This window comes from Triturus cristatus, chromosome 3_1, assembly GCF_964204655.1.
Source record: "Triturus cristatus chromosome 3_1, aTriCri1.1, whole genome shotgun sequence".
NCBI classification, from domain to species: domain Eukaryota; kingdom Metazoa; phylum Chordata; class Amphibia; order Caudata; family Salamandridae; genus Triturus; species Triturus cristatus.
The window spans coordinates 466948777-466974884 of NC_140583.1; the positions used below are offsets into that span (position 1 = coordinate 466948777).

Below are 26108 nucleotides of genomic sequence, written 5' to 3' on the forward strand. Positions count from 1 at the left end.
AAGTCCACTTTAGTCCTGAAGCCATCAGGACACAAGGGGACCTCACAGCCCCACCAGGAGAGTGCCAAGAGGCCCGTTTGCAAAGTGGTGGGAAAAGGGGTGAGGCCTCCAACCACCTCTCAGCAATCCCACTGTGTGGGGCTTACTGGAGTTAAGAGGTGGGCTAGTTGGCCCCTAAGGACCCTCAGCAGGGAAGGGGACTTCATCTCCCAACTTAGAGCGTTCCAAGAGGCACGTTTGTAGTGGTGAAAGGGGGCAGGGCTTCAGGCGAGTTACAGGGTTACCTTTTTTTTTATTTTAGCAAAGGGGCCGTGTGGTCCCCCTTCCCATGACCATTTTGGGCCCCGGGGACCCCATCCCCCAGGGCCAGACTCACTATTATTTTTTTTTTAATAAATACAAAGGGGGGGGGGGGGAGGGTGCGAGTCCCCCTCCAGAGGCAGATTCAGGCAAATCAAAAAACGCTTTTTGAATAGAAACAAGGCTCTAACTAGAACTACCTACTGGCGATAGCGATATCCATTTAAAAATCCTTAGAAATTCACTGAAAAAACCATAGGTTTCGGGGATGTGATAGTAAGTTGGACATTTCACTCGTACAAAACCATTGAAATTCCACCGTTCTAGTTAGTTCTGCTAACTATAACTCACGCCCCCGCGATGCACTGCTGATGAAGTCACATATTACATCAATCATGACATGGTCAGTGACATCACTGATGACATCTCAAATGACAGTGTCTGAATGCTCTTGGTAGTACCCCCACCCCTAAGTCAGTGGTTAAGAACTTGGGGGTATGGATGGATTCCACCCTTAGTTTTCACGACCATACTAAAAAAAGTTGCTGGCACTTGCTTTGGCCTCCTCCGGGGACTCCTTCGGGGACTTATGCCCCTTTTGTAGTTCTTTGATCCACCTACGTGTCAGCCGAATGTTCAATCTGCCATTCTATCCAGACTAGACTACGCTAGTTCTCTCCTGTCGGGGGCTAATCAGGCGGAGGTTATGCGGTTGTGAGTTCAGAATGCTGCCACTAGAGCCTTGTTGGGACTCCCGCGTTGGTGCCCCTCTGTTGGTGCCATCCGGAGGCTCCACTGGCTACCTATGGCTAAGCGAATCCAATTTAAGACGCTTTGTCTATCTTTTAAGATCTTGAAGCTTGCCTCCCCCAGCCTGTTACCTAACTTGCTCGCCCCGTATGTTCCTACTCGCCAGCTGCGCTGCTCAGAGCAGCATCTGGTTAGAGTTCCCCATGTGAAGCGCCTTCGGGCCGCGGGTCGTTTCTTTCGCTGCTTGACAGCCAAGTTATGGAATTCTTTGCCTCTCCAGATCCGCAGGATGGAATGTTTGTTGGACTTTAGGAAAGCTATCAAAACTTTTCCCTTTCCCTCTGCCTAGTCAATTTGTATCCTTTTACCTGTTCTATGCGCCTTCCTGCTCTGCTTCAGAGCTCCGATCTTCTGATGCTGGCATCGCAGGGACACCTCTTTGCTGAGGCAGCTGCGCGCTATATAAATTTCATATAACATATCACTGATGACATCACTGATGACATCATCCAGTGACTGTTTCTATGAACTTTAAATAGGTTTTATATATATGCCAAGCTGTATTGAAGAATGAGTGGGTGTATAAGTGTCTGAATAGATGATTTAGTAGGTGCGTAACCGACTGTAGAAGTGAGTGATTGTGTTTTTTTCTGAATGCATGGATTAGTGTCTAAACTGTGTCAATGTCTGTATTAGTCTGTCAGTTGGTGTGTAAGTGGCTGCATGGGTTGGTGAGTAGCTACAGTAGTGTCTATATGGGTTATTGATTGGTTGTCAGAGTATCTGTTTGGGTGCCCGAGTCTCTGTGGGTGGGTGTGGGGTGTTTCTCTGTGCAATGATGAGAGTAAGTGATTTACTGGGTGTATGGGTTCAAGAGTGCATCTGAGAAGGGCTATATGGGTGGTTGTTTGTGTGTAGTGGTGTGTTGGTGAGTGAATGGATGCCTCAGTGGTACATGTGTGAGTCACTGCATATGTGAAACACAGTATATGCAAGTGTTGGACTGTATACATGACTATGTGAGTGACTGATTGTGAGAATGGCTGTATGGATCAGTGTATGCTTGTATCAGTTATTGTATAAGAGTTGAAGTGTGTGTTAGTATATGTTTCAATAAGTGAGGTGGTGTGTGTACAACTGTATAGGTGAGTAAATGGGAGTGTGATTGATTCTTTGCATGACTGACTAGGTGTGTGAGTAATGTGGATGAGTGGTGGTGTGTGAGTGTCTGTATAGATATGTGAGTGCATATGATTAGGCTGTATTGATGGTTGACTGCATGTATGAATGAGTGGATGTTTGTGGAGACCTAGGAGTGAGTGGGTATGTACTAACTGGTTTTGGTGTTTCTATGGTTTCGAAAATGGTAGTCTGTATTTTAGAGTGGGTGCATCACAGGTTATATTAGGGTATGAGGAGGTGCATCAGATTATCACGTTGATGAGGTCATTAGTGATATAATCCGTGATGTCATTTGAGATGTCATTAGTGATGTCACTGACCATGTCATGAATGTTGTAATATGTGAATTCATCAGCAGCGCATTGCAGAACTAACTAGAACGGTAGAATTTCTATGGTTTTGTACGAGTGAAATGTCCAACTTACTATAACGTCCCTGAAACCTATGGTTTTTTTCAGTGAATTTCAATGGTTTTTTAAATGCTAATTTGTAAATTTTATATTTATAAAACTTTTTTTCTGTAAATTACAAGTTTAAAAAAAAAAAAAGATTAACTAATATTCTATGATCATTTCCTTTCTTTTTTTCATTTTAGTTTAATTATGTAATGTCCTATGTCTTTAAAAATGTATGTATATATATTTTTTTTTAAATACTGAAGTCACGTACCTATCGTGCACCTATCACGGCGGGTGCGCGAATTCAAGCCACCATATAGGAAAAGTTGAGAAGGAGCCACATTAGGATTGCGACGGGTGCACGGTGCGTGGCCCCGCAAAACGTCATATACGTATGGGATCGCATCATGTGCACGAATTGTATGCGACGGGTGAGCGGTGCATGGCCCCGCGTAACATCATATACGTATGGGTTCGTGTCATGTGCGTGTTGCGTATGCGACATGTGCGCGGTACCGGGACCCATGTGACTTCATATGTTCTGGGTGCGCGACTTTGGTAGAAAATGGTATGTTTTAAAATGTATATATTTACCTCACACTGGGCGAGATGGATGTCCATTTTTGCCCCCGCCGATTGGATTTCTGAGCCCTGAGGTCGATGCGGTTTGGGGAGCTGAGGAGGCGCATTGATTCAACTACAAAACAGGAGAACAGCATTTTCTAGCAACAATGACTGTCCCGCTAAAGCCCGCTTAACCATTTGGATTCATGAACAACCCTGTACTACCTACCTGGTTTTGAATTGCATCCTAGGAATTGCAGGCCTCTAGAACCTCGCGACCTGCACCAGGTGATCTTACGTATTTGGGGTGGAGCGGTGCCGAACCAATCAGCATTAGGCGGGACCTTCATATAGTGATGTTTTTAAATGCCTCCCATACACCTTTGGCGCTGATGAAGGCTGATGGAGCCGAAATGCATTCGCCGATGTAATTGCTGAATAAATGGTGTTTCCTTGGTTTCCCCAGTGTGGCCTCTGCTCGTTCCTTTGGAGGAGATTCTTGGTGATTTCACAAGCGTCAGCCAGAGACGCTTTTTCAGAGGTCCCCGCATCACCAGACGGCCTTGTTTTCACTGGCGGCTGCTACGGCAATGTTTCCCGTGTTCTCTGAGGTATTGGAGAGACTTGAGTCCCACCCCAGTGTTCGGAAGGAGAAGGGGCGGTGTTGAGGTATTTTACCTCACACTGGGCGAGATGGATGTCCATTTTTGCCCCCGCCGATTGGATTTCTGAGCCCGGAGGTCGATGCGGTTTGGGGAGCTGAGGAGGCGCATTGATTCAACTACAAAACAACAGGAGAACAGCATTTTCTAGCAACACTGACTGTCCCGCTAAAGCCCGCTTAACCATTTGGATTCATGAACACCCCTGTACTACCTACCTGGTTTTGAATTGCATCCTGAGATTTGCAGGCCTCTAGAACCTCGCGACCTGCACCAGGTGATCTTACGTATTTGGGGTGGAGCGGTGCCGAACCAATCAGCATTAGGCGGGACCTTCATATAGTGATGTTTTTAAATGCCTCCCATACACCTTTGGCGCTGATGAAGGCTGATGGAGCCGAAATGCATTCGCCGATGTAATTGCTGAATAAATGGTGTTTCCTTGGTTTCCCCAGTGTGGCCTCTGCTCGTTCCTTTGGAGGAGATTCTTGGTGATTTCACAAGCGTCAGCCAGAGACGTTTTTTCAGAGGTCCCCGCATCACAAGACGGCCTTGTTTTCACTGGCGGCTGCTACGGCAATGTTTCCTGTGTTCTCCGAGGTATTGGAGAGACTTGAGTCCCACCCCAGTGTTTGGAAGGAGAAGGGGCGATGTTGAGGTATTTTACCTCACACTGGGCGAGATGGATGTCCATTTTTGCCCCCGCCGATTGGATTTCTGAGCCCGGAGGTCGATGCGGTTTGGGGAGCTGAGGAGGCACATTGATTCAACTACAAAACAGGAGAACAGCATTTTCTAGCAACACTGACTGTCCCGCTAAAGCCCGCTTAACCATTTGGATTCATGAACACCCCTGTACTACCTACCTGGTTTTGAATTGCATCCTGTGATTTGCAGGCCTCTAGAACCTCGCGACCTGCACCAGGTGATCTTACGTATTTGGGGTGGAGCGGTGCCGAACCAATCAGCATTAGGCGGGACCTTCATATAGTGAGGTTTTTAAATGCCTCCCATACACCTTTGGCGCTGATGAAGGCTGATGGAGCCGAAATGCATTTGCCGATGTAATTGCTGAATAAATGGTGTTTCCTTGATTTCCCCAGTGTGGCCTCTGCTCGTTCCTTTGGAGGAGATTCTTGGTGATCTATTTATTATATATATATATATATATATATATATATATATATATATATATACATACATACATACACACACATATATATATATTCTGCAAAGCGACCCACTTCGGAAATCTTAGGGCGCTCTCAGGCGGTGCGTTCAGAGACGGCAGGGTCAAGCCGTAATCAAATTATCCTTAGTTTCCCCACAGGGCTGGGTTCTCACGCACTCACGGAAGGAACAAAGCGTCACCAATTCATATCGTCAAGTTTTTCTTTATTTACAGCATGCCAGTTAGAAAAGCTCTACGCGTTTCAGTCCCACCAGGGACCTTGTTCACGAGACTGGTCTTTACTAAAACTTTTTTTGTTTGTTTTAAATCCACCTCTACAATCAACAGTGACATCACTTCCTTTCAGGGAGCAGCTAGGCATTCTGGTAAATGAAGTCCTAACAATTTTAACTTAATGGATTATGCTGTTGCAGTTTAAGTTAAACAAAAAGAGACTGGGAATTTCTGCCCTTTGTGAAAACGCAATGTGAGGATGGCAGTATGCACTTAATACGACAACCTTTCTAGACTATGCACTAATGTATCTGAATTACAATTCATTTTACATTGAGTGTGGCCCTCTGGTGGGTCCTCATTTTTGAACAATGTGATACTCATAATTTAATTTAAACATACGAGTCCCAGCTAGATGTCGAATTTGCCCTCTGGTGGGCCCTCATTTATCAGGCATGCTTTCTATCTTGATTTGCTCCCAGTCTGTTTTCCGTTACATTAAGATTATTACTGTTCAAACCCGTGCTCCCAAGTCCACCCAAACTGTGATTAAACCTAAATGAAAAAAATAAATAAAAAAGTACAATTCATTGACAGTCAAAGATAATGTCACTCATAATGAAAAGTTAGTTCAGCAGTTTATAGATGGTAATGGAGTTCTTAGTCTTGATTTAGACCATCAGGGGTCAAGGTTCTGAAATTCAGAATATGCTTAGATTCTTTTTGCCTCATCACTCTTTCACGGTCTCCTCCTCTGGGATGTGTTCCCACTGCTTCAATGGCATAGAATTTGAGATCTTTCCAGTTTCCTTTGTGTGCCTTCTCCATGTGTTTGGCCACCGCATTACTCCTGTTGGTGTTGATTGTGGCCCTTACGTATTCCAAGATGCGTTTTTTCAATTCGCATTTTGTACTCCCCACATATTTCATTGAGCAGGGACATTCAATAATGTAGATCACAAATTGGCTCTTGCAGTTGATCAACTGTTGGATTTGCCACATGCGTTTATTGGCCATAAGTACTTCCTTGGTGTTTTGGGCGATTGCACAGACTTTGCAACATGTGCATTTAAAGAACCCTTTGGGTTTAAGCCAAGTGTCTTGTTTCTTTGGATTCCTGAAGTGACTGTGAACCAATTGATCTCTTAGGTTTTTTGCCCGTCTGTACGTTATGTTTGGGTGATCCCCCATTATTGCTGATGTAGTTGCATCCATATGTAGGATATGCCCGTTTTTACGAAGTATTTTCATCACTTTTGCATATACATATATATATATATATACATATACATATATACATATATACATATACATATACATGTACATATCAGAAACACTTTCCCAACTCTTCCCACTTCCCATCCGGCAAACAGCGAAGAGAGAGTCACGGACACCAGTTTTCTTCGTGGCAAGGTCAGGTCTTTATTTGAGTTTGCAGCTTTCGACGCGTTTTGGATAACACAGTATCCTTGTTCACATGCGGAAGTGCAGTCCGCCAACAGTTTTTATATCCGTGTAACTTTTTTTTGTGTGTGTAAATGCATAGTCACGTGATAATAGACAAACAACATCCTCCGTTAGCGCTAATCTGTTATCGTTTGGTCTATACATTATGCGAATGTAAATTCAAATGCACTCTATATGACAGTGGACAGTTATCGTCCATGCATATATGTACTGCACATATTATTACTACATGATTGCATGAATGCTGTACAAGTTCCTATATATATTCTTTTTCAATACATTACACAGTGTTGTATCTAAATACCTGAAATAGGCTAAATCCTATACCATGTGAAAAATGAATATTGTTTTATATATCTAAGATCCATTTTGACCCTAAGTACATTGATTATAACATGAATGCTGTTTCTCATACAATTTAATATGTGGATAAATTACATAAATATAGTGCAAAGATGAAAACATGGAAAGAACATTAATTGTTGCCTGTCAAAATTGTGCAAAATTACGCATTTATGTAAACCGCTGGAAGCTCCCATATCATCTAAGTTATGCTTCAAAGTGTAAAGCGCTAAAACTTATAAGGTGCTGAAAAATTAGTGCAAATAGTGCAATTAATTTAGGAGGTCATAAAGTTATAAGTGCCTAAAAAAAGGGGAAATTAAAAACAGGGGAGGGAGGATATTTATGTTAGCAGCTGGGGATAGATATGTGCAAAATGACCTAAGCGGATACAATATAAAAATCATTTATAAAAATCCTCTATAAAAAACTCTTATGGGATAAAGAATTATCATAAAAGGTTAATACAAAAAATCTTCATACAAAAAACATGACGTTAAAAGATTTATAAAAAGTTATGGAGATCTTCAGTGTTGTTGAGCCCATTTGGATGGTTTGTATCAAGTTCAATAATCATTCTTGATTCTAATTGTCGCAGCAATCTTGTATATATATATATATATATATATATATATATATATATATATATATATATATATATATATATAACTTTAATGTACATTAGTAGATTATCTAAACTGTTTTTAAATAATATATGTGTAGTTGTAATAAACTTATGTTATTTTTAAATATATTTTCGCGAAGTCACATTGGGTGCCGCTGGTTGCGCGCTCAGTGTGCGACTCCCATGTGACTTTAAAAGAAACCATTTCATTGGTTGACAATGGTTTTCATTATAGAACTTGACGGACCCCACCCTTTTTAGTCATTCTCTCTGCTGCATCAGAGGAGAGACACCTGCTGTGTTTTTAGGAGCAATAGAGTGTTTTTTTGGTGTTTATTTGAAAAAAAGTTCTAGAATGGCGTCTTCGGACCCTGCAGTAGAGCTTCCATCTGAAGAAGATATGGTTCCACCTCCTCGAAAAAGACCAGAATCAATTGTGTGGAAATTCTTCACAATTCCGGAGGGTGAAAGAAAAGTAAATGCGAGGAAGGTGAGCTGCACGCTCTGTCCCAGAGTGCTATCACGAGGCAGTGACAAGCAGTACTCATGTGGCACCTCTAGCATGTATAAACATCTGCAAACTATACATCCTAGACAACTTGCAAGAGAACAACTGCGACGTGCTACGGAGGCCAAACCACAAACTAACCAGGGAGCTGGTCCCAGTACTTGAGGAGGCTCAACCTCTGCATCTCATGGTCCGAATATCCGTCCAGCATTTGCGACGCTCAAACAGCATTGTATAAAATGCAATCCCATTTTGTGCTGTGGGGATCAATCAGTTGACGCTGTATAATCGGCAGCAAAGAATCATCGCTACTAAAAAAAAATTCAGTTGAAATTACATTTTAATTCCAAAAGTTTAAAGTTTTGTCTGTTTGATTTTTCATCTAACACCAAAAAAATCTCAAAATGGTTTAAAAAAAAAAAACAAAAAAAAACAAAAAAGAAAAAAAAACTGTTCTCCTCAGAACTACCCTATTTGGTTCAAAAAGAAATAACTGCATGCTAACATCTGGCTAATTTCTAGAGTACATGTGTAGAGCATGATTGATTCTAAGAGTGCATGGGTAGTGACAGGGATGGCTGGACTGCATGAGTAATGCACAGGTAATTGCAGGTCTGCATGCGTTAGTGCCTGTGTTATTGTAGAGTACATGGGTACTGACTGGATGATTAGACTACTGCAAGTAGAGTGCATGTTGATTTTATAAGTGCTTGGGTTTTTACAGAGTGATTGGATAAGAACTTGGGTCTGGCTGGGTAATCGAGGAGTGCATAGGTAGTAACAAGGAGATAACTAAACTGTATAGGTAGCACTCAAATGATTGCAGAAGTGCATGAGTTAGTGCCTGGGTAATTGCATGAGTACATGAGTACTGACTGCATGTTTAGAGTACTGCATGGAGAGTGCAAGGTCAATTTATAAGTGTTTGGGGTTTGGCAGAGTGATTTGATAAGGACATGGTACTGGCTGGGTGATTGGTGGAGTGTACGGGGAGTGACCGTGTGATTGCTGGACTGCATGGGTACTACCTGGATAACTGGAGTGAATCAGTAGTTTATACGTGGTTACAAGACTACATTGATAGTGCACATGTGATTGTAACACTGCATGTGTTACTCCCTGGGTCACTGTATGGATAGAAACAGAATACCTAGAGTGCTGCAAGGACAGTGTATGGTGAATTTATATGTGCTTGGTTTGTAGAAGAGTGATTGGATAAGGACATGGAACTGGCTGGGTAATTGGAGGAGTGCATAGGTAGTAACATGGCGATTAGTACACTGTATAGATAGCACTCAAAGGATTGTAAATGGGTACTGACTGGATGATTAGAGTACTGTAAGGAGAGTGCATGGTGAAATTTTAAGTGCTTGGGTTTTAGCAAGGTGATTGGAATAGTACATGGTACTGACTCGGTGAATGGAAGAGTACACATGGAGTGACAGTGTGATTGCTGGACTGCATGGGTACTACCTGGGTATTTGCAGGAGTGAATCAGTAGTGTGTAGGTTGTTACAAGTCTGCATGGATAATGCACATATGATTGTAGCAGTGCATGTGTTAGTCCCTGGGTCATTGCATGAGTACATAGATAGCGACAGGATACTTAGAGTGCTGCAAGGAGAATGTATAGTGAATTTATAAGTGCTCGACTATTGGCAGAGTGATTAGATAAGGACATGGAACTGGCTGGGCAATTAGAAGAGTGCATAGGTAGTAACAGGGAGATTAGTAAACTGTATACATAGCACTCAAAGGATTGGAGAAGTGCATGACTTACTGCTTGGGTCATTCTAGGAGTCCATGGGTAGCTACTGGATGATTAGAGTGCTGCAAGGAGAGTGCATGATGAATTTATAAGTGCCTGTATTTTGGCACAGTGATTAGATTAGGACATGGCAGACTGCATAAAAGAGTCCACAGAGAGTGACAGGGGGATTGCTGGACTGCATATGTTGTGCTCTGGAGATTTTATCACTGCATCAGTTAGTGCATAAGTCATTGCATGAATGCATGGGTAGTGCTTGGATACTAACTGGGTGTTTGCACAATATAGAATCAGTAAATCATTTCTCATGTACTTATCAAATCACATATTCACTACCTTTGCGCTCCTGTAATCAGTCAGTCATCTCTTAATAATTCAGTAAATATACATACAACTATATAAATACAATCTGAACACATACATGAGTCAATACATACTATCGAGTTAAGTACAAAAGTATAACATTCCAGAATGAGTAAAATGTGGTGGTTTATTTTTTAACTACATCGTGCCTATTAAATCTAGAAATGTGCGACATCAAACTATACCTCTCAGCAGACTTAGGAAAGAAGAAGAATTTACAACATCTTTTATGAGCATTTCTAAAACCACACTTAGAACACACCTTCACCATTGTATCTAAAATTGTGTGGCATCATTCAACTATACCTTTGCTCAGACTACAAAAATAAGCATAATTAGAAACACCTTATTTCACCATTCTATCTTAAAACATATGGAATCATTTAACTTTACCTTCTGTAGAAACTAATAACTGAAACGTAATTATTATTAACACCTTATATAAACATCTTTCAAAATACACATTTCTTCTGCATGTTCCACCTACTATCTAAAAATATGAGGCATCAGTCAGCTATACCTTTGAACAGACTTAAAAATATATGTATTACTGTACAGACTGTTTTTAACCCCTTCGATGCTCATGACGGAACGGTTCCGTCATGAGCATCGGTTGAGCTGTGCTCATGACGGAACCGTTCCGTCATGGCCCCGCCCGCGCTAGAACCCTTCAGCACCGCGGGGGAATCCGCGCAGCGCTGAAGGGGTTAAACAAACTTCAGGTACAATGAAACTAATTCCAATATACATCTTTACATTTAATATTATATTTCAAACAACACAGTTTTAGAATAATGTCAAATCTCTTTTAAAGAAACCTCAAAAATATACAACTCACCTAGCAAATAAATTTGTTGAATGAAAAATCACACACTCAGGCAGGATTTTCTTGTGCACATAGTCAATATAAATCACCAGACCCTGCAAGGTGAAACCAGTAATGGCAAGATTTCCCTCTTTTTCTATATAAATACACATAGGCAACAAATGACATTGGTTCCCAGAGATTTTCAAATTGTAAAACACATTTCCATTGGTCACAAATAATATCCTTTATCAACTGACTTCTTTACCCCTTCTGCTTAATGTCAGTTTCCATAGCAACAGGTCATGCAACATTCAACTTAACTGACAGCAAGTGTGGTTGGCTTTGCAAATCATGACCTTATCCTTTCTACTGTACCTTCCAAACACTTTTTACTAACCAATAAGAAAATTGCTTTTTAAACAAAGTAACTTGCACCCTATTTTTGAATGCACAATGTTCTTAAACCGCCAATTAAATCTCTACTTTATTAAAAACACTATTTTGTCCACCATTTTAGATATCTCTCAGTCTACCGACTACCTCAGCTACAGACATCTTAACATTACCTCCTGTCATCACTTCAAGATGATTTCAGTGTGGATTGTTAGGCACAGCTATATGTTCAGGTGCAAAAAGTATGCTGAACGCAGAGGTATTGACAAAGACCTAACTTTGCAAAATGTAGACATGAAATGAATTGGACAGAGGATTAAAGTGGCACCAATTGATGCTTTTGCTTAAAACCTTTTTAGATCTCCAACCCCCTGACCTCATGATTGTGCACTGTGGTGGCAATGACCTAGGCACATTGACTGGGATAGGTCTGGAAATGCTAATGAAGGACACCTTTGTAGAATTGATGTTGCTTTTCCCCCCCCCAAACTGCCTTTGAATACTCGAACATATGCCAATGACAGAAATGGAAGTGGTCCAATCAATTTTGTCCTCAGATTGAGAAAGCTAGGAAGAATGTCAATAAAGCTGTTTCTGCTTACATCAGAGACCATAGAATGGGCTCCATTTATAACAATCTATGTTTGCATATGGAGGGCAGCTACAGAAGTGACGGAGTACACTTCACTGATGAAGGGAACAGTGTTTCTCAACAACCTAAAGCTCGGCATCCGCACTTGCATGTAGCTGCAATAAAACTCATGATAAACAGGAGGGCTCTTTTTAGAGCCACCCAATTAGCCAACATATGACCTAGATTTATATATCTAAAAAAAAAAAATCGTAATTATTTTTTCGTGGAGCCGTACACCCATCGCGTTCATACTTGCGGTCGCGCTGAGCACCGCGCACCCATCGCATTCACGGTAAGGGGCCGCGCTGAGCGCTGCACACCCATTGTGTTCGCATAATGCAGCCACACTGAGCGCCGCGCTAGGGTCGCAACTCCAATTTCCCCCCCCCCAAAAAAAATTATTATATTTTAACAAATTGAACTGCAATACCCACAAGGCATTGTGGCGCATGTCCATCAGGGCGGGCCCGAGAGATGTTTCAAATGCAGCAAAGACAGTCAGGACTTTACCTGCATGCCAATGATTAAGGGCAGCACGTCCGAAACGCGTATGGCGCTTTTCCAGCTGTAGCAAGCAAGGTATCACTTCTGCCTACATCAATAAAAGGATTTAACTTCCACGTGTGTGGCGTCTTCAAAGCAAGGTAAACTTGGTATATGGAGATTAATTACGGCGAAGCCTCGTCGTGAGGATGCCCCACCACAAGTGCGGTCCTTCGGCGCCTGTAATGCTGGGTGCCAGTGGGACGTGGAAGTCCGTTGTTGCGGGATTGACATTTGCAGTGTACCTACCTGTTTGCACAGCAGAATAACCACTTGGATATGAAATATTTTGCAAGAAAGTTCTGTCTGCACCCACTGTGGTTAACAAATTGAACTGCAATACCCACAAGGCATTGGGGCGCATGTCCATCAGGGTGGGCCCGAGAGATGTTTCAAATCCAGCAAAGACAGTCAGGACTTTACCTGCATGCCAATGATTAAGGGCAGCACGCCTGAAACGCGTATGGCGCTTTTCCAGCTGTAGCAAGCAAGGTATCACTTCTGCCTACATCAATAAAAGGATTCAACTTCCACGTGTGTGGCGTCTTCAAAGCAAGGTAAACTTGGTATATGGTACTTGGTAAACTCTCGTTATCTTTCTCTTTCTTTATCGCGAAAAATGCCATTCTCAATTCATTGTGATGAGATTCCCACAGAATTAATAAGGGATTTATAATAATCACAATCAAAATCACCAAATTATAAAGAACCAACATCATTTTGGAATTAAATAAAGATTAGCGTGATTAATCTCAATTGTCTCATAAGGGTATGTCCAAAGAACATCGTGAATAATTCATAATTTCTGATTTATGTTATTAAGCCATAAATGGGCTGATATTAATTCATACCATCAGTTAAACTTATTCGTTTAGATTACAGTCATATAATATTACCATTACCCTTATATGCTTTTAATTTATAAAAAAATCATTTTTCAGTCCTCCCTAGTTTATGCAACTTAAGCAGATACAATGCTGCTTGAATTATATGTTATGTTTACATTATAGATGGGTTATCAACTCTTCCCCAGCATTTAAGCCATTAGGTGACTTAGTCTGGAGTTTGATAATATATCTGGATTCCAGACGTCGTAAGCTTCTCTCTCTGTCTCCTCCCCTGATGTCATTAGGGATACAGTCTAGACAGAAGAATTTTAGAAGAGTTCTGTTACTATTATGGTGGTTGGCAAAGTGACGTGCAACAGGGTAATTCTCATCTTTATTGGCAATAGATCTCTGGTGCTCCAATACGCGCAGTTTTACTGCATTCATGGTGCTACCTATATAGCGGTAGCCACATGGGCACTCTAAGCAGTATACAACATATGTTGTTGTACAAGTCATGAATTTAGTAATCTTATTGTGAGACTTTTTCCCACATGGGAATGAGCCATGAAGGCTCTGCAGTCCTGAAAAAGAGAGTGGTTTAGTTAAATGACTTTGTACTGATTGGTATTTAAGAGATCTTGATTTTCTAAATGTTATTTGTAGATGATCAGAGAGCTCATTCCCTATGATGTTATCGGATTTTAGAATTTTCCAGTTCCTGCATAGTATGGCTCTTATTTTGCTAGCTGCTGACGAGTAGGTAGTGATTAGTCTCAAACTACCCATATTGTCTTTGTGGAGGCAAGTATCCCCTAATAATGCCTGCCTCTCCACTGTTTCTACTTTTGACCGGGCTGATTGTAAAACTTTCAATGAATAGCCCCTTGCTCTAAATCATCTGATACGCTGTTGGCTGCCTGGTCGTAATCTTCCTCCCTTGAGCCGTTTCTTTTGATTCGTAGTAGTTCCCCATACAGGATACTATTAACCAAATTTACTGGATGACTACTGCGACCATGTAAAATAGAATTACCAGCCGTGGTTTTTCTATACAGGACTGTTTGGATCATTTCCGATTCTACAAAGACCCTGATATCCAAGAAGTTTACCTCTTTATTACTCATTTCATGGGTGAAACTCAGATTTAGGTCGTTTACGTTAAGGGCGGAAATGTATTCTTCTGCTGATATCTCAGACCCCCTCCAAATAATGAAGAGGTCATCGATATATCGTCGCCAACAAATCACCTGGTCCACCCATCCACTTGTGTCATCTGCCCAGGCCACCTGCTTCTCCCACCAGCCTATGAACAAGTTTGCATAGCTGGGGGCGAAGCAGGTGCCCATAGGCGTGCCTCTTATCTGTCGGTATCTCTGGCCTTGGAAAGTAAAAATGTTATTATTCAAACAGAATGAAATAAATTCAAGTAACATCTCGCTATGTTCCAAGTGTCTTTTTGAACGTTGCCCCAGAAAGAACCTCACTGCAGCTAATCCATCCTTGTGTCTTATACTTGTGTAAAGGTTGCAAACATCAAGTGTTATCATTACAAATTCCTTTTCCCAACCTATACATTGTATTTGTCTAAGGAAATCCTTAGTGTCCTTGGTTTAAGAACTCATCTGTACGACTAAAGGTGCTAAAAAATAATCAATAAATCTTGACATATTTTCCGTCAAGCCTCCGATTGATGACACAATCGGTCTTCCTGGTGGTCTAGCTGCATCCTTGTGCACTTTTGGCAGATGATAGAACGTAGGCATTCTTGGGTACTTATTCTGCAAGAATAGTAATTCTTCATTGGATAATAATCTCCTTTCAAACCATTTGCCGATTAGATTAGCATATTCCTGGATACTGATTTTATACTCCTCTTCCGTAGTAAGGACATAATTGGCATCATGCTGTAATTGACGGAGTGCTTCTTTGCAATAGTCATCACGAGTTTGTATAACGACGTTTCCACCCTTGTCTGATGGCCGATTATGATAGAATCATCTTGTTGCAAACTCCGTATTGCTTTTCTCTGGCTTAAGGGTAGATTCCACATTAGTTTAGCTTTTAAGTCCCCCTCTTCATTTCTCAATTTAAGCTCTTGAATCACTGCTTCTGTAAAAATGTCAGTAGCATCTGTTGGTAGCTGAAGACAGAAACGTGAGGATGGTTTAAAAGGGCTTGATTCCCTAACTTGAATTATTCCCATGTCTGCTATCAGCTTGGCATCATCCCTTTGAGATGGTGGTTGGGAACTGTTCATTTCTCAGTTCCTCCAATATTGCCAGAGTCTCTAAATACCGGATATTCATTTCTCCTGGTTCCTGTTCCATTGGTTGAGCTCCTCTTACACCCATCCTTGTTCAGTCTCCTGGATTTTTTAATTTAAAGAATTTCATCAACTTAATTTTTCTGATAAATTTAAATAAATCTATCCGGGTTTGAGTATATTCATAGCAACTGGTGGGGCAAAATGTCAAACCTAATTTAAGTACTTTTTCCTCATCTGAGGTCAAAACCCTTGTAGAAAGATTTATGATGGTTAAATCATCTTCTACTTCCGATTGAATATATATCCACTTTCATTAATTTACATTCGCCCCAGGGACCCCATCGCCCGGGGCATGCCCAAATGTTTAGGGACCGTGGGGTGAGCCCCAATCGCCCACAGTCCCGCCAGCTCCCTGTCTCCTGCGGGAGCCGGCATTACTTTTCCACACGGGGAGCTGCTGAAATGCAGCTCCCCGTGTGCAAAACCAATCTGCTTTGGATTTTGGAAGCAAGAGCTGGAAACCTGCGCTCGCTTCCAAAATCCAAAGCAGAGTTTGATATGACAGGGCTAAGGCCATGCTCCCGCCCTGTCATAGTAAACACCGGTGTCCCGGTGGTGGGCACCCCGGGACACTGAAGGAGCCGGCCCTGGGGGGTGGCGGTCTCCAAGGCCATCAAGGGCATAAGGACAGTGCCCCCCCCTCCCAAAGTGTTTAAAGCCCAGGGGAGGTGGTGGTCCCCGGGGCTTGGGGGGGGGACGTGAGGGCCCCCCACACATTAAAATAAAATCTCCGGGAGAAGGCGGTCCCCGGGGCTGCAGGAGGGCCATGTGCCCTCCCGCATATGATATACATAGCCCCGGGGAGGTGGCGACCCTGGGGCTGTGGAGGCCCCCACGGGCACCTGCTAATGAATTTATGTAGCCCCTGGGACATGGACCACCCGGGGGCTTTTTTTTTTTTAACAAAGCACGGAAGCCTGCAGGACCCCACCTCCACCCCGGGATTTAGCCAAAATGAATGTGGGCGCTGTGTGCCCCCCCCCCCCCCGCAGCCCAGAGGACCACCACCTGTCCAGGGCAAAATTGAAGCGCCGAAGGCAGTCGTGCAGTCCCCCTCCTGGAGCCATCGATGGTCCTGGGCAGCACCACTCCCCTGAGCAGGCTCCTGACCCCAGGACATAGCAGTTTGCTAAGGCTTGGCCACAGGAAATAGGGTCCACGGGACAAAAAACAGCCAAGCAAAGGAGGGGCATGCAGCCCCCCTACCCTTTTTATGTTTGTTTTTAAAAAGAAAACACCACTCACCTCCTGGCGCACAACTGGTTGAGGGATAATAACGCCATGGCTGCCTAGGGTGCAAACAAGCCCTCTGATTACCTCCACTAAGTTCCAAACAGCAGGATTGCTGTGAGGACTTCAAAGGCCACCCCCTTTCTCCACTCTTCTGCAAACACAACTCCTGGCACACTGTTGGTTGGGGAATGAGGTCCCCATTGCTCCAGAGTGTCCTTGGGGGGCCAACAAGCCTCCTATAATTTGTCAGCAGTGTGAGGAGTTTTTTTTTCTTCACTGCATGTATGGATAGATGTAAAGCTTAGTGTGGCTGCATTTTGTGCCACAGAATATTATACTCAAGAGGGGTACAGAGTGCCAAATTTAAGTACTGGTTAGGTACTCTTACTTGACCCCTGCATGCCCAGTACACCTATCATGGTGGTGTGCTTACAGTGCTCCTTACACCTTTTCCTTTTAAGATGTAGGTAGGTGGGTGGGTGGTCTTTCTACTGCCTGTACTTTTTTTTTTTTTTTTTACTTACAAAGGGACAGGGGTCAATAAGTAGTATCCTATTCCTCATGGGATAGGGCATGTTTTACCCCTGCAAAATGTTGGCCATTCCAGTCATGTTTTGCCCAGCACAATATATTGCCTCTCTCAATAAGCAGGTCTTGCACAACTGCTCACCAAGCTACAACTTACAACAAAAAAATACTTATTAAATCACACAGGGGAAACCTAATGCATTTACCAATGCTTGTTCATCCAGCGGCGATTATGTTCAAGCAGCTCCCACGCCAAACGATAGCAATGCACTCTATAGTCATAAAAAAGCCAGCTCAATTTACAACAATATGGAAAGAAGTAGCAGTGGCAGCAGCTAGAGAGTTAGAGTAACAATGGCCACACATACTGCATCACGCCACACGTTCAGACAACATACCCACTTAACATGCTAAATACAAAAAACTCAAATTATATCCCTAACCTTTCGATAATCCTGAGGAAACTTTTTAAGCAATAAATAAAACCCTGCATACGTGACATATTGGTGTCTGAATTACCAGGCATAAACCCAGCACACCAACGCTTGCGTTGCTAGTCATACCCTCAAGAGACTGAGTCAATGGCACCGGGAAGATGAATCCAGTTGAGTCAAAACTAGACGTATCTTTGGTCCAGTCAGCCACACAAAGTGTTGGATTTACCAGAGTTTTAGTATGAATATGCACGAGATTAATGAAAAGAAAAAACAAAAGTATATACAATGTATCGAGGTGCATAGAACATTTTTATTTTATTTTTTTAAATAATGTAAGAAATCATACATACAAAATTAGGTTTTCAACCAAACTAGTTATCTTGCTAACACTAGCAACAAATGTTAACTTCCATAATATTTGAACACGTATGCTCATTTCTTCCACAGATATAAAATCTTACATCTATTTAAGTAGATCATTTTCTTTTGAAAAAAGGCACACAGAGCTATAAGGAAAGGGAAAGTATTAAAAACCTGGATTCGTCGATTTATGGAAAACTAAAAGCAATGAAAAAATAAATTTCTTTCTGATGCATAGAAAAGGTAACATTGATATATACTCAAAGGACAAGACGCAATGTAATCCACATTGCTAATGCTTATTTACACCTGTAACTGTGGAATTCACCTTAACGTCCGGGGGGGATGGGGGGGGCGGAGGAATGGGGGAAAGCTCCTACATTTAATACTGTTGTCGTAGGGCAAACGAAAGCCTCAGAGTCCAGACCCCACAGCGTCAAGTGCAATGTCAGGAATGCTCAAAGTCTAATGAAAGTGCCACCAGGAACGAATAGGAGAGAAGCGTGTGTGCAAGTAGGGGTGCGAGCGCAGGTAGTGTGAAAGTAGGTGAACGCGTGCAGTGGTAAAATGGGGTGTATTCGTATAGTCAACATTCGTAAAGCTTTTCTCGCAGCAGGTTTACAAGCATCAGGCAACTTCTCTCAGCTATTTATTTACACATGCACGTTTTTGTTCCACATTTTAAACAGAAGTGCCACAGATGAGTACCACACAGAGCTTGTAGACTTCCCCCGAGACCCAGAACCATATTCTAATGTGCAAACTCCACATATCAGTGCATTATATAAACCGGAAGTAAACTATACTGGGCATTAGTCGAACAAAGTAAATAATTTAAGATAACCCTGCCATGGATCAATATTTACATGGCTATATTTAACTATAAGAATGTCTTTTTGTACACAAATACTCAAAATGCCCTGTTAAAAGAAAGAGGCAAGCACCACTCAAGCATGGCACTGGTGTAGGCATAAATATATTCATGTACTGGCACTTTCCTTCTGGAATCCATTCCAACACAAAACAAACCTAATTGCATGTCATTCCACCATCCAAATGATAAATTCAGCAGCAATAAATCCTCGGGACCTTTCCAATACTGATGCAGTTAGCAAAGTTGATCCTTTGTTGGTTGCCAATCAATCAAAGAGATGATCCCATAGTAGTGTAATGCAAGAAGTGCTACTGCTAGCAAGTGCATTCTACATGAGAAAACACGTAGGGTCTTTAGCCTTACGACACTGCGAAGAGAAAGGAAAAAGGCAATCGTGAGCGAGGACATTAAAATATTGAGCATTTTTCATTTGTGCACCAAACAAATCCACATTTAGAGAAAAGGGCGGGGTGGAGGCACGAGGAGGATTATAGACTTACTTCGTTTTACTGTACATAAGAAATCTTGAGGATAACCTCTCAAACATGGATAATTTAACAAGGGTAGAAAAAAAATACAGACATGTTCGTTGAAATAATGCAGGCGCACAAATTATCAAAGTCAAAATGACAAAATGCAGTAAAGCGAAGATTATAAATTCACGAGATTTCAATTGTTAGAATTCTGATAATATCGACAATGTCAGAGTAATTCTAGATAGTTCAAAAAGGCATTCCTTTCCAAGACTATTCGACAGAACTAAAAATATTCGACAGAACTAAAAAGGATTCCTTAGTAGTTTAAAACTGGGTTTGTAGTTGCCAAATGTATGATCGAATAAATAAGCACATTGACTATTTTTGAGTGTGTGTGTTTTAAATAGCGCAAAGCAGTCCCACCGGAGAATCAGAGCGCTGAATACAACAATAAAAGTACTCAATGTGGATAATAGCGGCACAACAAATGGCAGTGCTCATACTTGAGGTGCGAAAACAGAGGCAATTTGTCTATCGAAGAACATCAAAGATAGGAAAAGCATTAGCTTTCCAAGGGAGCTAAAAGGGAAGAGTGACTGGGGATTTTAAATTGTACAGGCATATTTTGTGTAACTTTGCTGTTTTTTCATGCTACTTTTTTTTGGCTTGACAATTTTTCTGGAATTTCGTTTAATTACGCACAACCTTAGATAAAAGTTGGAAGTACTCACAAGGGACCGATTGGAGGACATGCATTCCTTTTAATGCAAAATGGTGTTTGAAAATGATTTTAGGTCTCTTTTAAAAGACTCATGAGAGGGGTGCGTCCTACTAGGTGATGGGATGGCCTTCCTAACTCTGGGAGCATCGCCAGAGTAGTTTTTTGATGACTGTAGCTTCCAGTTATAGACTTTGTAATTTAGAGAACAGGATTTTCCACAGCTGATTAGTTTGAGTGCCAACTATTTGGCAAAGCCTTGGGAATTATGTAAACCAACAGGAGAAATGCGCTCTGGTCTTCCAGTGCTGGTGACTAAGTGTGTTACAGAAATGAGGGTATCCTTCAAAGTGGCTAGGTGTATTGTGGGATTCTCCAGTATTATAGATTCACATGCCTGAATCTTCCCCGTCGTCATGGTGGGAGTTCCACGGTAACAGTAGAAATAGCAGTATTAAATCACCACCATAGACCTAATGGAACAGAAAACTCACTTAAGTAACCTTTCATCCTTATTTTATAACATCTCAATTTCAGCCAATCACAGCAGAGACTGCAGAGTTCTCTTCCCCTACAGAACCACAATAATCCATGTTCCTTACCAGTATTCATTTGACCTCCAGTCCCAGCTTCTGCTACTTTTAAGGTATTTCTGGACTAATTATGTTTGCCTTTACTTCTTATTGAGATGCCGGACCCTTAAAAAGGGCTGTTGAGGCTCTAGGTGAAGTGTAGGCTGTTCTCTGAAGACCCCACAAACAGTGCCTATCTATTGCCTCTACTGGTCGAGAAGACCGCCAAACAACTGACCCGCTTCCTCAAGAAAAACAGCATCCTGGACCAGTCCCAGTCTGGGTTCCGCAGCAACCAAAGCGCCAAAACCGCCCTCATCACTGCCACCGATGACATCAGGACCTTGGTAGACAACAGAGAAACCGCAGCCCTCATCCTCCTGGACCTGTCAGCCGCCTTCGACACGGTCTGCCACCGCACACTATGCACATGCCTCCACGACACCGGGATCCAATTGAAGGCCCTGGATTGGACCACCTCCTTCCTCTCAGACAGAACACATTGTCCGCCTCACCCCCTTCTGCTCCGAAGCCACCGAGATAATCTGCGGCGTACCCCAGGGCTCATCCCTCAGCCCAACACTGTTCAACATCTACATGGCTGAGGAACAGCCAGCTGAAGCTGAACTCTGACAAGACTGAGGTCCTCATCCTCAGATCCACCCCCTCGGCCTGGGACGACTCCTGGTGGCCGACCACACTGGGAACAGCTCCAACACCCACCGACGACGCACGCAACCTAGGGGTCATCCTCGACTCCACCCTCTCCATGACTAAACAGGTCAACGCTGTCTCTTCCTCCTGCCTCAACACCCTTTGCATGGTCCGCAAGATCTACAAGTGGATCCCGACCGAAACGAGAAGGGTCACCCAGGCACTCGTCAGCAGCAGGTTGGACTACAGAAATGCCCTCTATACAGGAGCCTCGGCCAAACTCCTGAAACTGCTTCGACGCATCCAGAATGCCTCTGCACGCCTGATCCTCGACATCCCTCGCCGCAGCCACATGACACCCCAACCCACCTGAGACCTGCACTGGCTCCCCATCAACAAGAGGATAACCTTCAAGCTCCTCACCCACGCACACAAGGAACCCCACAACACCAGACCAGCGTACCTCAACAGATGACTCCGCTTCTACACCCCCACCCACCAGCTCCGCTCCGCCGACCTCGCCCTTGCCACAGTCCCCCAGAGCGTCCTCCGGCGGCAGATCGTTCTCCCACCTCGCCGCCAAGACATGGAACACCCTCCCCATCCACCTACAACAGACCCAAAGACGTGCTGACCTTCAGAAGACTCCTCAAGACCTGGCTTTTCGAGCAGTAGCAGCATTCCCCCTCCCCCCCAGCACCTGTAGACCCTCACGGGTAAGTAGTGCGCTTTATAAATACTATGATTGATTGATTGATTGATTGATTACCTGGACCACAAACCCAGGGAATGCAAATATTGTTGCACTTTTTCAGCTAAACTCCTCAAGGACAGGGAGGGTAGGCTACTACTCTGGCTCCAGAAGGGGAAGGCTCCTTCAGACTGAGTCCGCACCGGAGAAAAGGCCCATTCTTCATCAAGGAACAGAAAGGAAGACAGTTCCTCTTCCCATCATGGAGACTCTAAGAGATCCAAGTCCCAGGACAAATTTGAGGGGTAACACCACAAAAAACCTCAGGCAGAGGCTTCAAAGTCTTCTTCAGCTCCAGCTTCTGCTTCTCTGTCAGTCATCTTGCCTGTCAACAACCTCGTCATTGAAGATTCCAGCCTACTGAAGCAAATCTGAGGTTTCCGCACCGTCTATGGCCTCGCCGACAACGGCTACTATAATGAGAGTCAAGACGTAGACGGCAGCAATGCTGGCAGGATCACTGCAGACAGTAATTACAATGTCTTTGTCAATGAGGCCTTCTACATGGATGAGAATTTCACTGCTGACTACCGGTCCTTTGACGATTGACGACTACAGCCTCACAGACGAAGGCCGCCATGCAGTTTCAATGGTGTCGCCGACGTTTACTTCTGCGACGGCATCGTCATCGAGCCAGACGGAGGGAAAAATTAGCTTCCTTCAGCCCAAGCAAATTCAGGATTTCTCCAAGATTTACCCTTTACTCCCAGCTAGCCTTTTGGACTTCCAAGAGTCAGAGGATGAAGGTTTGTTTGGTCCTGCACACAGTCCATCACAGTTAAGGGTCAATTGCCAAGATTCTGATTGAGGATAATGATCCATCTGCTTACCTTGTAGGTGTTAGACGGCGACCTCAGAGGAGCCCGGAAAGGGGTCCTGACTTCCCTGAGTCCCACCCGCGTAGTATTGTAGCCGGGCACTGGCGAGAGATTCCCCAGGGGGAGGAATCTCGGAACTAGGATCGTACTTCTGGCGCCACACGACACAGAGAGACCACACTGGGTATTCTCAGAAACAAGCTTTATCAAAGAGGTATCACTGCAAATATGTACAAGGTGAGCACGGGCTCAAGAGTCTCGGAAAGGTAGGGGGTAGCGGGACTGTCTCTGGTAACGGTTCAAAGCAGGGACGTATCCGGCGCACAGCTCACAATCCTCGAGCTGGGGGATACGTGGTCGGAGTCGGGGTCCGGCGGGACCGTGAGAGTCTGGGGGAGCCGCGAGTCACTCAGCAGGGCTCAGGTACAAGTTCGGAGGTCTTACGATCTTCAGGGAGCCGCGAGTCACTCAGCAGGGCTCAGGTACAAGTTCGGAGGTCTTACGATCTTCAGGGAGCCGCGAGTCACTCAGCAGGGCTCAGGTACAAGTTCGGAGGTCTTACGATCTTCAGGGAGCCGCGAGTCACTCAGCAGGGCTCAGGTACAAGTTCGGAGGTCTTACGATCTTCAGGGAGCCGCGAGTCACTCAGCAGGGCTCAGGTGGGTTCCAGTTCCAGGAGCCGCGACCACGTCAGCAGGCTCTCGTTGTTCCAGCGTCGAATCTGCCGGACAGTCTCAGAGCACCCCTTGTTATAGGTCGACCCCGCTTTGATGTCCGGAGTCTGCGCAGGCAGGGGTCTTGTCACCTGGGGGCCGTTTGTCGGGGTTTCCTGCTATTGTCTTTTGATCCTTTCAGGGCCGGGTCGGGAGGAGTCTCAGACACCCAGCAGGCACGGAGCCAGCCCGCAGGGAGGCCGGAGGGCCGATCGAAACCCATCGTCCCAGGGGAGTTCAGAGGTGCGATAGAAACTGCTCCTCCCTCTCTCATCCCCTGGAAGCGTGATGTCCTCCAGCCAGAGTGGCGCCTCGAGGCCCGGGTCGCGCTGGAGCCGGGCGGCCATCTTGTTGCAGGGAGTGGGCACGCGGGCCCGGGGTGGCCGAAAGGAGAGGGGCCATGGACGGGGATGTCCGGGGTTGGTGCAGGTGTCCTGGTGGGAAAGGTCGGCTGGGCCGCGTGCTTGGGCTGCAGGCACCAGGTTTCGGGGGTGCGGGGGCACGGAGGGCCATTCTACGAGGCCGGGTCCAACACGCGTCCCCCCCAGCTGAAAGCCGGAGAGAACTGCCCATCACCTTGGGGGGTTCTCTTCGCTGAGGCGGAAGAACCGGGAGAGGCCGTCAGCGTTGGCGTGGTCCGTACCAGGGCGGTGTTCTACGGTGAAGTCCATTCCCTGGAGGGAGATTGACCACCGCAGTAGCTTGGGGTTTTCTCCTCGCATCTGCATGAGCCATCGCAAGGGCCGATGGTCAGTTTGGACCCTGAAATGAGTGCCGAACAGGTAGGGTCGTAGTTTTTTGAGTGCCCAGACCACGGCAAAGGCTTCGCGCTCTATGGTGCTCCACTTCTGTTCTCGGGGTAGCAGCCGCCGACTGAGGAAGGCGACGGGCTGGTCTAGGCCTTGATCATTCACTTGGGACAGGACGGCCCCAATGCCATGCTCGGAGGCATCGGTCTGGACTATGAACTCCTTGGTGTAGTCGGGAGCCTGGAGGACGGGGGCCGTGCACATGGCCTTTTTTAGAGCATCGAAAGCTTCTTGGCAGGCAGCCGTCCATTGCACCTTCTTTGGCTGTTTTTTAGACGTGAGTTCAGTGAGAGGGCCGACCAGGCTGCCATACCCCCGAATGAATCGGCGGTAGTAGCCCGTGAGTCCCAGAAAGGCTCGGACTTCCGTTTGGGTGATGGGTGGGCCCCAGGCCAGGATGGCGTCGATCTTTGGCTGTAGAGGAGCGACCTGGCCACTCCCGACTTGGTGCCCCAGGTAGACTACGGATCCTTGCCCGATCTGGCACTTGCTGGCTTTTACGGTGAGGCCCGCCTGGCGCAGGGCGGTTAGCACTCTCCGGAGGTGCTGGAGGTGCTCACTCCACTCTGAACTGAAGACAGCGATGTCGTCCAGATAGGCCGCGCTGAACTGTTCTAGCCCGGCCAGGACCCTATTTACCAGTCTCTGGAAAGTGGCCGGGGCATTTTTCATCCCGAAGGGCATCACGCGGAAGCGGTAGTGCCCATCGGGGGTGGAGAAAGCAGACCTCTCCTTGGCCCCTTCGGTGAGCGCAATCTGCCAGTAGCCGCAGGTGAGGTCGAAAGTGCTGAGGAACCGGGCGGCCCCTAGTCGGTCAATGAGCTCGTCGGCTCGTGGAATGGGGTGGGCATCGGCTCGGGTAACGTCATTGAGCCCCCGGTAATCCACGCAGAACCGGAGCTCGGGGGCGACACCGGGGGCTGCTGCCTTCGGGACCAGGACCACGGGGCTGGCCCAGGGACTGTCAGAGGGCTCGATCACCCCCAGGGTCAACATCTTCGAGACTTCAGCTTGCATGCAGGACCGGACCCGGTCAGGAACCCGGTAGGCTCGGTGTCTCACCGGCGGGCTGTCCCCGGTGTCCACATCGTGAACACACCAGTTGGTGACCCGGGGGGTCAGGGAGAAGAGGACAGAAAATTGTCTGAGGAGCTGGCGGCAGTCCGCTTGTTGCTGGGCAGTGAGGGCTGGGGAGAGGTTCACTCCCTCCACGGAGCCATCCTGCTCCTTGACACACAGGAGGTCCGGGAGGGGATCCGACTCATCTTCGGCCCCGTCATCGGTGGCCAGCAGGAGG

The 26108-nt window shown here is 45.0% G+C and overlaps 1 protein-coding gene across 1 annotated transcript in view; it reads right to left on the reverse strand.

Annotated features, from left to right (window-relative positions):
- Nucleotides 1–18356: 18356 nt before the first annotated feature.
- The window catches only part of LOC146860422 (lamin-B3-like), a 395071-nt gene continuing 387319 nt past the window's right edge, over nt 18357–26108 (reverse strand). The window contains exon 11 of the mRNA XM_085644287.1: nt 18357–19667. Coding sequence (XP_085500413.1) covers nt 19629–19667 — 39 coding nt within the window. The 3' untranslated portion in view covers nt 18357–19628. The remainder of the gene's footprint in view (nt 19668–26108) is intronic.